Source organism: Musca domestica, unplaced genomic scaffold, assembly GCF_030504385.1.
Source record: "Musca domestica strain aabys unplaced genomic scaffold, Musca_domestica.polishedcontigs.V.1.1 12, whole genome shotgun sequence".
In the NCBI taxonomy this organism is placed as follows: domain Eukaryota; kingdom Metazoa; phylum Arthropoda; class Insecta; order Diptera; family Muscidae; genus Musca; species Musca domestica.
In genome coordinates this window covers 15,485,613-15,500,508 of record NW_026712155.1, presented here as the reverse complement: position 1 = coordinate 15,500,508, position 14,896 = coordinate 15,485,613, and the positions used below count along the sequence as shown (strand labels likewise).

At 35.9% G+C, this 14,896-nt stretch overlaps 1 protein-coding gene across 2 annotated transcripts in view; it reads right to left on the bottom strand.

The window, feature by feature from the left end:
- LOC101900902 (limbic system-associated membrane protein) overlaps positions 1-14,896 on the bottom strand; it is a 239,433-nt gene that overhangs the window by 32,458 nt on the left and 192,079 nt on the right. For both annotated transcript variants that reach the window (XM_059118329.1, XM_059118330.1), the window contains exon 3: positions 925-1,607. In XM_059118329.1, coding sequence (XP_058974312.1) covers positions 925-1,000 — 76 coding nt within the window. In that variant the 5' untranslated portion in view covers positions 1,001-1,607. The remainder of the gene's footprint in view (positions 1-924; positions 1,608-14,896) is intronic.

Below are 14,896 nucleotides of genomic sequence, written 5' to 3'. Positions count from 1 at the left end.
CCGTATAGAAAATCTTGTCGATAACAATATTTTCCGTATAGAAAATATTGTCGATAACAATATTTTCCGTATAGAAAATATTGTCGATAACAATATTTTCCGTATAGAAAATATTGTCGATAACAATATTTTCCGTATAGAAAATCTTGTCGATAACAATATTTTCCGTATAGAAAATCTTGTCGATAACAATATTTTCCGTATAGAAAATCTTGTCGACAACAATATTTTCTGCATAGAAAATATTGTCGATAACAATAATTTCTATATAGAAATGGTTGCTATCTATAATATTTTCCATAGAAATGATAGTTATCGACAATGTTTTTAATGTTATCGACAATAGTTTCTAGAAGATCAAGTCGATAATAACATTTTCTTGTGAAAATCAAGTCGATAACAGAGTTTTCGTTAGCATATCTTATCGATAACTGTATTTTCTATAGAAAATATTGTCTATAATTAGATTTTCTTTAGAAAATCACGTCGATTATAACTGGAATCTCTTTAGAAAACCAAGTCGATTATAGGATTTTCTTTTTGAAAAAATCAAATTGATAATAAGGCTTTCTTTATCAAATCTTGTTGAAAACAGGATTTTCGTTTGAAAAATCAAGTCGATAACAGGATTTTCTTTTCATATCTTATCGATAACTACATTTTCTTTATAAAATCTTGCCGATAGTTGGATTTTCGTTTTGAAAATCTTACCGTTTTCAAGATTTTCTCTTAAAACCATTATCGATAAAACTATTTTCTCTAGTATTTCTGAATAGTCAACTTTACATTTTTTCGATAACAGTTTTGTTTCAATAAGAATTGATAATAGTGTGTTACCTATTTCCTAGAATGTCCCACATTTCCAATATTTTACTATTCAAAAATGATTGTGTTTCGTCTTGTTCTTCTTCTCGTTCCACTTACCCAATAGTATGAGAAATATTAGCTGCATATTAATCAAACATCCCATTCGATGGAAATTCAGGGTAGCCAATAACATCGCTCACTAACACTAAGCTGCAGCTGCTGCTGCTTAGCTACTGCTGTGGCTACTTCGATGATTCTGTTGCTGTTGATGATGATGACAATGGCCGTTGGTTAATATAGGCCGCTCTTCTCCTCTTCTTCTCTCTGTCTTTCTTGGGGTTTGTCTTCTGTGTTAGTCGGATTGTTTGACCGGATTTTTATTGTTACTGCTGCTTGGACTTGTGATTGTCCTTTGTTACGACGACGATGACGACAACTGCTTCAAGGGATATGGGAACAACAATTGTCCCTTTCCGGGTTTTATGTTTCTAATAGTCTCTGCTGGACGTTGTCGGCATGGAATTGATGATGATGCTGTCCGTGTTCGTGCTGTTGTTGTTGTTGCTGTTGATGACGATGATGATATTTTGCATATTTAAATTGACAATCATTTACAATAATTGGCTTCATATTCTAATCATCTATTAGAGTTTATTGTTCTGCTTTTTATCTTGAATTTATTTTCCCTTTTTTATTATGATGTTGTTTTTTGCTTTTGTTGTTGTTTTATTCTTCTTCTCTTTATCTATATCTGGATCATAAATTGTTGTCCTGCTGCTGCTAATGCTGCTCTTGCTATTCTGTGGGTGAGAAAGGAAGGAAGGTAGAAGAAAAAAAACACAAATGAGCAAATATTCAAACACACACACACGAGTCCATAAAGTATGAGTAAAAAATAAGTGGATTGAGTCAACAAAAAAAGAGAGAGAGAGAGAGTATTTTTTTCTTTCTCATAATTTCTCTAAAGAAGCAAAAAAAAAAAACATTGCCAAGAGGCATTGCATTTTTCCCATTGACAGTCAGACATGGGGAATCTGATAGATTAAGTTTCAGTACACAAATGCACTTATAAAAATTAAATTCCAGTAAAAATATATTTCCTAATCAAATTTAATGTAATGTCTAAAAATTTCTGAAAAAATGGATAAACAAAAGTTTCATATTTAGATTATTGCCAAATTTGTATTTAATGTGAGCAGATTTATAATGCTTTTAGGGGGAGATTGAAAACAAGACATTCTTTTCTTTTGGTATTGATTAAATGGATTTTGGGTTGAAAAATATGAACACTAATGGAGATTTTATGTAAATTACATGGTACATTATGGAAGATTGAATCCTTAAAATGGAGATATATATATTTAGCTACAAAAGGATCATAATTCTATTGTTTAAATTTTAAAGAAAATAGGGAAGGCTCTAATAGGTTAACAAAATATATTTTTATGCCCCACAACACATAGTTATGTCTTTGTGCAATTGATTTTAATATGAAGAAGGAAGCAAGATAGACCTATAGTTACCTTTGAGGATCTTTATACAATTATTTTCTGAGTCGATTCATGCCGTCTCTCCGTCCGTCCGTCTTTCCATATATTTTTGTGAACAAAATGCAGGTCGCATATATTATCCGATTGATATGAAATTTTCCAAACAATATTTGTTTGACCCAAAGACGGACCTGAATACTGGATTTAAATTTCGTATAGAACATCGATAACGCTGTGCAAAAAAAAAAAAAAAAAATACGAGGAAAAAACTCCCTTAAAACGGGATTGTATGTGTACAAAACAATCATGAAATTCTACTATAGGTCTTGGAAGACATCAAAAGTCTAAATCATACCTAAATGCCAGGAGTTCATATATACTAAAGATACTTTTTAGGGTTTCAACCATATTTAATGTGCGTTTATGCAAAAATCCCCAACAAAGCATCATTTCAGAAGGATGATGACATCAAATAACTAGAAGTCACCAAAGACAAAAAATCTATATTTCCACTGCATATAAAAACAGGTGAAAAAGCTTGAATATCCTCCACCATTTGGAACGAATTTGGCAATTCTCAAAAACAATAAAATCCGTTAAAAATTCTGTTAAAAACTTAAAAATACCGAATGTAGCTGTTATTAGGGTGTCTACGACGACATGGACCTTCATAGGTAATATTTGTCATAAGCCATTACAATATTCAAATGCGAAACTTAACAAGTAAATAAAAATTAAGTTCGGCCGGGCCAAACTTTTAATACCCTCCACCTTAGGGTAAAGGAAACATTAGAAGAAATGTGGCAAAAACCATTAAAATGCCGAATATGGGGAGGTACCGTTATATGGGAGCTATACCAAATCGTGGACCTACACGTTCAATGTTTCGCCAAAGGAGCTAAAACCCATTATGACCTACAAATAACAATTTTCAGACAAATCCGTGAAAAAATGTGGCAAAAATCATCAAATTACCGAATATCGGGAGGTACCGTTATATGGGGGCTATACCAAAACGTGGCCCTATAATTACAATGGGACCCATTATAATCTACAACTACCAATTTTCAGAGAAATTCTTGAAAAAATGTGTCAAAAATCATCAAAATACCGAATATTGGGAGGTACCGTTATATGGGGACTATACCAGAACGTGGACCGATACATACTAATACTACTATATATACTAACCATCCTAGACACAATACAAATTGCTCTGCTAAATTTTGGCGCTCTACGTCAAATAATGTGGGCTGTGTCGTGATTTCAACAGACAGACGGACAGACAGACAGCCGGACAGATAGACGGACATCATTAAATCGACATAGAATTTTATGCTGATTATGAATATATATATATATACTTTATGGGGTCTACGGCGAATATTAAAGGATGTTACAAACGGAATGACAAAGTTAATATACCCTCCTTTCCAAGGTGGAGGGTATAAAAAATCGGAAAAAATATAGATAAAATCATCAAAAAAGACGAATATCAGGAGGTACCGTTATATGGAGGCTATACGAAGACGTGGACCTGCACAGAAAATTTTCTGTCTTAGGCTGTAGTATCCATTACGATCTTCAAATACCAAATTTGAAACAATTCCGGCGAATAATGTCGTTAAAATTATCAAAATACCGAGTATCGGGATGTATCGTCATATGGGGGCTATATGAAGACATAGACCTGCCCGGACAATTTTCTGTCTTAGGCTGTAGTATCCATCACGAGCTTCAAATATCAAATTTGAAACAATTCCGGTGAATAATGTCGCTAAAATCAACAAAGTACCGAATATCGGGAGGTATCGTCATATGGGGGCAGACGGACTGAAAATCGAATAAATCGAAAAAGAATTTTATGCTGATCAAGAATATATATACTTTGTGGAGTCTAAAATGTATATTTCGAGATGTTACAAACGGAATGACAAACTTAATATACCCTCCATACTATCTATGGTGGAGAGTACAAAAAGACGAGTCAACAAAGGAGTTTTTTGACCTTTAGTTATATCCTCAGTCAAATGGCTAGAAATCCGAAAAATGTCTAAGCCTGAAATTCGGTTTGCCTATAAGGTCCGTATATTCGGAAAGTACTTCACGAGACCTTTCATTTGTGCCCAGCCTAAACATCGCTTCGTTTTTATATCGTATATTCTGGGTTTAAAAGTACAGTTAAGGGTTTCAAACTTCTTCAAAGTAATTTTTGAATTAAAATGTTTTTATTTAGCGATTTCTTTGTAAATTTGAAATTTGTACGGAAAATTTTGAAATTTGATTAAAAACTAAAATTAATTAAAATAATTATTTGATTTGTAGATATTTAATTCGACCTTTATTATTATTTATTGTTACAAATGTAAATTTAATAAAAAACGAGCTCGAGGTCTTTGTTGTTGTTTAATTATTTATTATTTTCGATATTTCGTCCTCCAACGGAAGACATCATCAGGAACAATACTGTTTAAACATATAACAAAATTTTACAAAATATCGCCAAGCTTCGACGCCGACCTTGTGTTGTTGCCATCTGTTTTGTCAATGCAGTGATGATGTGATGTGATGATGACCTCGAGCTCGTTTTTTTATTAAATTTACATTTGTAACAATAAAAAAAAAAAAAAAATTAAAATATTTTAATTTTTCTCTAGTTTACTACCTCTCTCGCTCCCTCCTTCTCTTCATTAACCCTTTCTGAACCGGAGAAAAAATCCGCCTGGTTTGTGTCTTTGCTAATGAAAATTAAATTTATCTTGACGGACATGTTCGATATCCCAATTGCTATCTTTATACATATGCAGATTATAATATGTCAAAAATCTACAATTTTATTCTCCAAAGAAGGAAAGAGAGAGAGACAAAAAAGAGAGAGGGACATACATGATATTCTTTTCTCAGTAGATGATGGTGTTTTTTCCCCTAAAAGCTGAGGTTCATTTTCAAAAAAAAAACCAGTAAGGAAAGCTCAAAAGTCGGGCGGGGCCGACTATATGATACCCTACACCACTATGCATATTTAGTAGAGCTCTCGTAAAAAGGTTTATACAGGGCATTTCAGAGCTCTATGAGATATTTGGTACAAAATCAAAATCTATCTAATTCTATCGTGCATTTTACGAACTATAACTATCTGTGAACCGGGTTTCTCCAAATTTGACGTATTAGCTTCTAGACTGAATTCGGTCTTATGTACGAAAATTCAGGTGATTTGGGCTGATATTGACCATTTAGTGCATATTTAACCCGAAATCGGATGAAGATATATATGGGAGCTATGTCCAAATCTGAACCGATTTCGATAACATTTAAAACAGCTATTCATGTGCTCCATCTAATACCTGGTACCAAATATCACGGTTGTGGAGTGAATATTACGAATGTAAAGGTCTAAAACACTAAATCAGATGAAACATATATATGGTTGCTATATCTAAATCTGAACCGATTTTCACTAAATTTGATATACTTGCTTCTAGGCTGAATTTGGTCCGATGTACTAAAATTCAGTCCATTTGGACTTATATCGGCCATTTGGTGCACAATTAACCCGAAATCGGATGAAGATATATATGGGAGCTATATCCAAATCTGAACCGATTTCGATAAAATTACAAACAGCTATTTCTGGGCTGTATCTTATATCTGGTACCAAATATCATTCTTGTGGAGTGCATATTACGAATGTGAGAGGCTTAAACACCAAATCGGATAAAACATATATATGGGAGCTATAGCTGTCTCTGAACCGATTTTCTCCAAATTTGTTGTATTTGCTGTAAGGCTAATCTCGGTCACATATGCCAAAATTCGGGCCATTTGGGCTGATATTGGCCATTTGGTGGTCAATTAACCCGAAATCGGATGAAGATATATATGGGAGCTATATCCAAATCTGAACCGATTTCGATAAAATTTAAAACAGCTATTTCTGTGCTCCATCTAATACCTGGTACCAAATATCACGGTTGTGGAGTGCATAGTAGGAATGTGAGGGACTTCAATATCAAATCGGATGAAAGATATATATGGGAGCTATAGCTACATCTGAACCGATTTTCTCCAAATTTGATATACTTGCTTCTAGGCCGAACTCGGTTGGGTGTGCCAAAATTCAGGTAATTTGGACTGATAGTGGACATTTGGTGCACATTTAACACGAAATCGGATGAAGATATATATGGGAGCTATATCTAAATTTGATCCGATTCTCACCAAATGGGTTCGTCCTTGGGCCAAAAAAATATTGTTTGGAAAATTTCATCTCAATCGGATAATAAATGCCACCTGCATTTTGTTCACAAGAATACATGGACAGACGGACGGACGGACGGACGGACAGACGGACTGACATGCATAAATCGACTCAGAAAGTGATTCTATGAAGGTTCTCAAAAGTAACTATGGGTCTATCTCGTTTCCTTCTCCATGTTACAAACAAATGCACAAAGACATAATACCCTTACCACTATGTGGTGTAGGGTATAAAAAAAAGATGTGCGGATAAGGAAAAACGCGGGGACCCAGGCTCACTACGAAATGCTTACTTATCTGACATTTACTTTCGACAAAAGTCAATTGAATGCTGGCTATGCCTTTCGGAAATGGTTTAATAATTCGTTTCTAGGGTGGGCTTTTTCTATTTTTTAGTGGACCAGACGGTCAATTGATTTTTGAAACATTGGATTACAAAACTCCAACGACTTTAAGGCAAAAATTATTTTCAATATTCCACAAAAAATTATGGAATTTTAAAAATTATTTTTTTTTTTTACTTTCCCGAAATTTTATCGATTTTTGAAATAACCTACCAATATTCTGGAACGATCTTAAAATCTTATAGAGAATTTTTCTTTGCAATTAAATGTTTGTACAACATCCTATAGACCCTGACTATGACCATAACTTTCACAAGCAGTTTAACATGCAATTCCACTTTTCCATAGGCTTTAGTACCATCTTCGGGCCAGCCCCTTTTTTTACAATTCCTTTCCTCCGTGGCCAAACACTAAAATAACTGGACATAATGACTCCTCTGGCCATAAACATCCACATTTTGTGGCATCTCTTCGTTGTTATTAAATATTAACTACTTGACAGGGAACATAGTTATTTGTGATCCATTATGGATTCCTTGGCCCTGACCAAAATTCGTTACAGGAATCTTACAGGAAGATGAAAAAGGGAAGGGGGTTTGGGGTCGGTTTAAAAAAAGAATTCCAGAAAATTTAAGATTTCGTTGTTCGCCTTTATTGTTTTATTATGTTAAGGTAATTTTTTGTGGATATTGGTGGATACACACATTTCCATAAGCAGCATGGATGACAACGCATTGAACTACGAACTCCGTAACCCTGCACACATTCCGGTCATGCGGTATTCTTAATGGATGTGGGATATATGATACAACATGCATAGGCCGCCCCCTCCCCCACACATACATGGGTACGCACTTTAGTTGTAAAATGATAAAAAAAAAACCAACTCCTGACAAGAATTTTTTCGCATGGAAAAGAGTAAAAGTTAAGGAATGAATGCAAAGGTAAGGGGGCAGGGGGAGGACGGCAGAGGACATCACCATAAAAAAAGGGACACAAAAGTTCATTGAAAGGATTTTTTTATATTTACACATTTTTTATGGAAAATAAGGCAGCAGCAGCCACAGCCACAGCTATCTAGGATGCTTGTTCATTTTGTTGTACCCCTCCACTCTCCCATCCTATTCTCTCCTGCCATTTCTTGATTTTTTTTCCCCGAGATGACTTTTACTTCCATATTGTCTTGAGTTTCTTCTTCATTGAATGTAAGTATTTTTTTCTGCTACTGCTTCATTGTGTGTGTGAGTGTCTGTATGTATGCGTGTGTGTGTGTGCGTTGAAAGTCCTTTCCTGTTTATAAAATTTGCCTTCTTTTTGGTTTTAACTTCTTATTTCTGCTGCAGCTCGCTACTCACTGCTGCCAATTTTGCCAGCCTTATTGGAATATAAAGTGCGGAGCGTATTTGTGTGTGTGAGTGTGCGAGCATGGACCCGGGTATATTAATCTTTATTTTCTATGTGGTTCTCCTTCTTGTTCTTGTTGTTGTTATTATTATTGTGCAGAATGTTTATGTTGCTGGTGTTTTTTTATATTACCGTGTTTGTCTGTCTGTCGTGGCCTGGCCTGTCCTTTTTTATACCCTCCACTATACTATGCAGGGTATATTAACTTTGTCATTACGTTTGTAACATCCCTAAATATTCGTCGTAGACCCCATAATGTATATATATTCATAATCAGCATAAAATTCTAAGTCGATTTGACGATGTCCGTCTGCCTGTCTGTCCGCCTGTCTGTCTATGGATATCACGATACAGGCCACATTATTTGACATAGAGCGTCAAAATTTAGCAGAATAATTTGTATTGTGTCTAGGATGGTTTGTATTGAAAATGAGATATATCGGTCCATGTTTTGGTATAGTCCCCATATAATGGTACCTCCCGATATTCGGTACTTTGATGATTTTTGCCACACTTTTTCACGGATTTGTCTGAAAATGGGTATTTGTAGATCACAATGGTTCCTAGTTCATGTGGCGAAACATTGTATGTATAGGTCCACGCTTTTGCATAGCCCCCATATAACGGTACCTCCCGATATTCGGTATTTTGATGATTTTTGCCACACTTTTTCACGGATTTGTCTGAAAATGGGTATTTGTAGATCATAATGGGTTCTAGTTCATGTGGCGAAACATTGTATGTATATGTCCATGTTTTGGTATAGTCCCCATATAATGGTACCTCCCGCTATTCGGTACTTTGATGGCTTTTGTCACACTTTTTTACGGATTTGTCCAAAAATTGGTATTTGTTGGTCATAATGGGTTCTAGTTCATGTGGCTAAACATTGTATGTATAGGTCCACGCTTTGGTATAGCCTCCATATAACGGTATCTCCGGATATTCGGTATTTTGATCATTTATGCCACATTTTTTTTCACCGATTTGTCTGAAAATTGGTATTTGTAGATCATAATGGGTCCTAGATCGTGTGGCGAAACATTGTATGTGTAGGTCCATGCTTTGGTATAACCTCCATATAACGGTATCTCCGGATATTCGGTATTTTGATGGTTTTTGTTACATTTTCCCACGAATATGTCTAAAAATTGGTATTTGTAGGTCATAATGGGTCCTAGATCGTGTGGCGGAACATTGTATGTATAGGTCCACGCTTTGGTATAGCCTCCATATAACGGTATATCCGGATATTCGGTATTTTGATGGTTTTTGCCACACTTTTTCACGGATTTGTCTGAAAATTTGTATTTGTAGGTCATAATGGATCCTAGTTCATGTGGCGGAACATTGTATGTATAGGTCCACGCTTTGGTATAGCCTCCATATAACAGTATCTCCGGATATTCGGTATTTTGATGGTTTTTGTTACATTTTTTCACGGATTTGTCTGCAAATTGGTATTTATAGGTCATAATGAGTCCTAGATCGTGTGGCGAAACATTGTATGTATAGGTCCACGCTTTTGTATAGCCCCCATATAACGGTATATCCGGATATTCGGCATTTTGATGGTTTTTGTCACATTTTTTCACGGATTTGTCTAAAAATTGGAATTTGTAGGTCATAATGGGTCCTAGTTCATGTGGCGAAACATTGTATGTATAGGTCCACGCTTTGGTATAGCCTCCATATAACGGTATCTCCGGATATTCGGTATTTTGATGGTTTTTGGCACACTTTTTCACGGATTTGTATGAAAATTTGGTAGTTGTAGATCATAATGGGTCCTAGATCATGTGGCGAAACATTGTATGTATAGGTCCACGCTTTGGTATAGCCTCCATATAACGGTATCTCCGGATATTCAGTATTTTGATGGTTTTTGTCACATTTTTTCACGGATTTGTCTAAAAATTGGTATTTGTAGGTCATAACGGGTTCCTGTACGTGTGGCAAAACATTGTATGTATAGGTCCACGCTTTGGTATAGCCTCCATATAACAGTATCTCCGGATATTCGGTATTTTGATGGTTTTTGTTACATTTTTTCACGGATTTGTCTGCAAATTGGTATTTATAGGTCATAATGAGTCCTAGATCGTGTGGCGAAACATTGTATGTATAGGTCCACGCTTTTGTATAGCCCCCATATAACGGTATATCCGGATATTCGGCATTTTGATGGTTTTTGTCACATTTTTTCACGGATTTGTCTAAAAATTGGAATTTGTAGGTCATAATGGGTCCTAGTTCATGTGGCGAAACATTGTATGTATAGGTCCACGCTTTGGTATAGCCTCCATATAACGGTATCTCCGGATATTCGGTATTTTGATGGTTTTTGGCACACTTTTTCACGGATTTGTATGAAAATTTGGTAGTTGTAGATCATAATGGGTCCTAGATCGTGTGGCGAAACATTGTATGTATAGGTCCACGCTTTGGTATAGCCTCCATATAACGGTATCTCCGGATATTCGGTATTTTGATGATTTTTGCCACACTTTTTCACGGATTTGTCTGAAAATTGGTATTTGTAGGTCATAATGGGTCCTAGATCGTGTGGCGAAACATTGTATGTATAGGTCCACGCTTTGGTATAGCCTCCATATAACGGTATCTCCGGATATTCAGTATTTTGATGGTTTTTGTCACATTTTTTCACGGATTTGTCTAAAAATTGGTATTTGTAGGTCATAACGGGTTCCTGTACGTGTGGCAAAACATTGTATGTATAGGTCCACGTTTTGGTATAGCCTCCATATAACGGTACCTCCGGATATTCGGTATTTTGATGGTTTTTGTCACATTTTTTCACGGATTTGTCTAAAAATTGGTATTTGTAGGTCATAATGGGTCCTAGATCGTGTGGCGAAACATTGTATGTATAGGTCCACGCTTTGGTATAGCCTCCATGTAACGGTATCTCCGGATATTCGGTATTTTGATGATTTTTGCCACACTTTTTCACGGATTTGTCTGAAAATTGGTATTTGTAGATCATAATGGGTCCTAGATCGTGTGGCGAAACATTGTATGTATAGGTCCACGCTTTGGTATAGCCTCCATATAACGGTACCTCCCGATATTCGGTATTTTGATGATTTTTGCCACACTTTTTCACGGATTTGTCTGAAAATTGGTATTTGTAGATCATAATTGGTCCTAGTTCATGTGGCGAAAGATTGTATGTATAGGTCCACGCTTTGGTATAGCCTCCATATAACAGTATCTCCGGATATTCGGTATTTTGATGGCTTTTGTCACACTTTTTTACGGATTTGTCTGAAAATTGGAATTTGTTGGTCATAATGGGTCCTAGATCGTGTGGCGAAACGTTGTATTTATAGGTCCACGCTTTGGTATAGCCTCCAAGTAACGGTATCTCCGGATATTCGGTATTTTGATGATTTTTGCCACACTTTTTTCACGGATTTGTCTAAAAATTTGAATTTGTTGGTCACAATAGGTTCTAGTTCCGAAAACATTGTATGTGTAGGTCCACGTTTTTGTATAGCCCTATATAGCGGTAACTCCCGATATTCGGTATTTTTTTATAAGATTTTGCCACATTTTCCCACGAATATGTCTAAAAATTGGTATTTGTGGTCCAATGCCCTAAGGTGGAGGATATTAAAATTTCGGCCCGGCCGAACTTAATGTTTTTTTTTACTTGTTTCATATTCCTCTGCTTCTTTTAGTTTCTTTCTTTCTTCTTCTTCTTCTTTTTATTTTTCTTTACCGTTATGGCTTTTCATTTTCCCAAGCATTTCTTTTTCATTGGTTACAAATAATCATAAAAAAAGGATGTTTAATAAAATTTCTAAAAGGCCCAGCTCATGGTTATGGGTTATGTGGATGTCGGTATGTCGGTATGTGTGTACGTGGAGACACAAACAGACCACACACACACACACACAACTATATTTCCAGCAAGCACAAGCCCATATCAAAAGCCATGGCATGTACGAGTATGGGTGCATGTGTGTGTGTATCTTGTGTTCTCTGTTTGTATTGCCTGATTTTTGCTACAGTTGTGGTCAATGAATGAATACTGGTGCTTTAGGGCCGGAGGGGGCGATGTGGCGGTTCCAAAGTACCAGTTTAGAAAATCTGGAACGTCTGGGATTTTTATTGGTCCGTTTTTATTTTCTCTTTGCTTTTTTTCTGGCCCTCAAGCAAATTTTCCCGTTTTTTGCTTGTTTTTGCTCCTTTCCCCTTTCCCCACCCCTTTCAAATTTTCCTTCGTTCTGGCCTTTCTCAACACAAAATGATATTTGTTTTGTTATGACCAATAGATACAAGTGCTAGTTTAGTTTTTTGCCATTATTATTGTTCTGCTCTTGGTTGTTGTTAGCGTTGTTGTTGTTGCCATTATTTGTCCAGGACAATATGTGTGTGTGTGTGCATAGGACCAAAGTGTGTTCTAATTTCATTGTGGTTAGGGTTATATTTCATATGATAGGGGAAAATGAATTCAATTTGAAAAGGGGAAAATTAAAACGTATTTCAGGTAGGCGATCCAGGGATGGAGGGGGGTATTTTGAGAGACCTCTCAAGTTAAGTCCTTCTCTGACCTAAAATATCTGGGTTTTTTGGGGTTGCCTCAATTTAGGATCCAGGGATGAAGGGAGGGTATCTTGAGAGATCGTTCAAAACCATTTATCATGGATTTTTGGAACTAAGAAGTCCTTCTCTGACCTGACATATCTGGGTTTTTCGGTAAACCTAAAATTTAGGATCTAGGTATAGGTATATAGGTATATATAGGTATAGGAGAGGGTATCTTGGCAAAACCTTCAAATCCATTTATCATGGATTTTTGGAACTAAGAAGCCTTTCTCCGAAATATCCAGATATTTCGGGTAGTTTCAATTTAGGATCCAGGAATGAAGGGAGGGAGTCTTAGGAGACCCCTCAAATCCATTTATCATGGATTTTTGTAAATAAGAAGCACTTCTCTGACCTAAAATATCAAGGGTTTTTCGGTTAGCTTTAAGAAACCCTTCTCTGACCTGAAAAATCTGGGTTTTCCGGTAAATTTAAAATTTAGGATCCAGGGATGAAGGGAGGGTATCTTGAGAGGCCCTTCAAATCCATTCTTTAATGAAATTCAGGTCTTCTCTGACCTAAAATATCTGGGTTTTTTGGTGTTGCTTCAATTTAGGATCCAGGGATGAAGGGTGGGAGTGTTGGGAGACCCTTTAAATCCATTTATCATGGATTTTTGGAAATAAGAAGGACTTCTCTGACCTGAAATATGTGGACTTTTCGTTTAGCTTCAATTTAGGATCCAGGGATGAAGGGAGGGAGTCTAGGGAGACCCTTCAAATCCATTTATCATGGATTTTTGGAACTAAGAAGCGCTTCTCTAACCTGACATATCTGGGTTTCGAATCTAATTTCCGAAATAATTGCAAAAAATCAATTATTTTTCAACTCGAATTTTCAGGTACTAATAGTACTAATAGTTCAACATTGTTATTGAGTGATCGGTAAGAGCTAGAACTTTGAAATTTTACATGAAGATCAATATTGGTATATTCCATTTTTAGTACATTTTAGTACCTTTCGTACACTTTTAGTACGAATTTTCAAAATCCCAGCCTATGAAGCAAGACTGATCCTCGTGCAAAATTTCAAGCTTCAGCCGTATTGTCTAAGCGTTGATTCTCAGTCAGTCAGTTATTTCACTACTCCCCCTTCATTTCACTTATATCTCTCCTTCCAAATTTTGAAATTCATCCAAATTCTATTTTGAAATGAAAAACGCAATATCCTGCCAGTTAAACCACTACACATACAAAATTCATCTGTGATCTATTCACAAGCTGTTTTCCCTTCATCCCCCATTTCTGCGGGAGAATATCATATATATATCCTGACCCTCGCCAGACCAGGCCATTCAATTAAGTGCTTGTTATGTGTTTTAGTTTTATTTAAAACTGTTCATAATTGTTAATGTTGTTTTATAGGCCATTTAACAACAATTAAATGTTCCATTACATATTGCATTCCTGTTTTTGAGGGGGTAGACCACAATGACACTGGAATCGAAAGCCACAAACCACAGACCTGCATGCATACATCTATCTGTCCATACACTCACATATCTGCATATTCACGGATATTATTTCGATGATCTAAAACCCGAAATGGGAAAAATGCAAAAATCCACAAATTTCAAGCCATTGAAAACGGGAATAGAAATGAAGGGGAGGGTGGGTCTGACTGCCTGACAGATAGACAGACCATTGGAAAATTGTTTGGAAAATATGTTTGCTGGCTGTTGATGGCGTTTAAATCAAAACATCAATGCCATTGCTAAATGCCTCACTCGATAATGTCCATTACTTTGTGGCCAAATCTGATTTAGATGGTCACCAGGATTTGGTAAATATTTCAAAATGAAAGGAAGTTAACACAGATAGGAACACACACAGGGTGAGATGAAAAAACAACAACCAATTTCAGACTTCTGTCATTCCCAAGCCACTCGTTCGACAGCTGTTAAAATTATTCCAGTGATAGGTCATTATATTGCTTACAAGCGGACAAAAGCATTTTGGTGAGAATTTTTCAGAAAAAAAT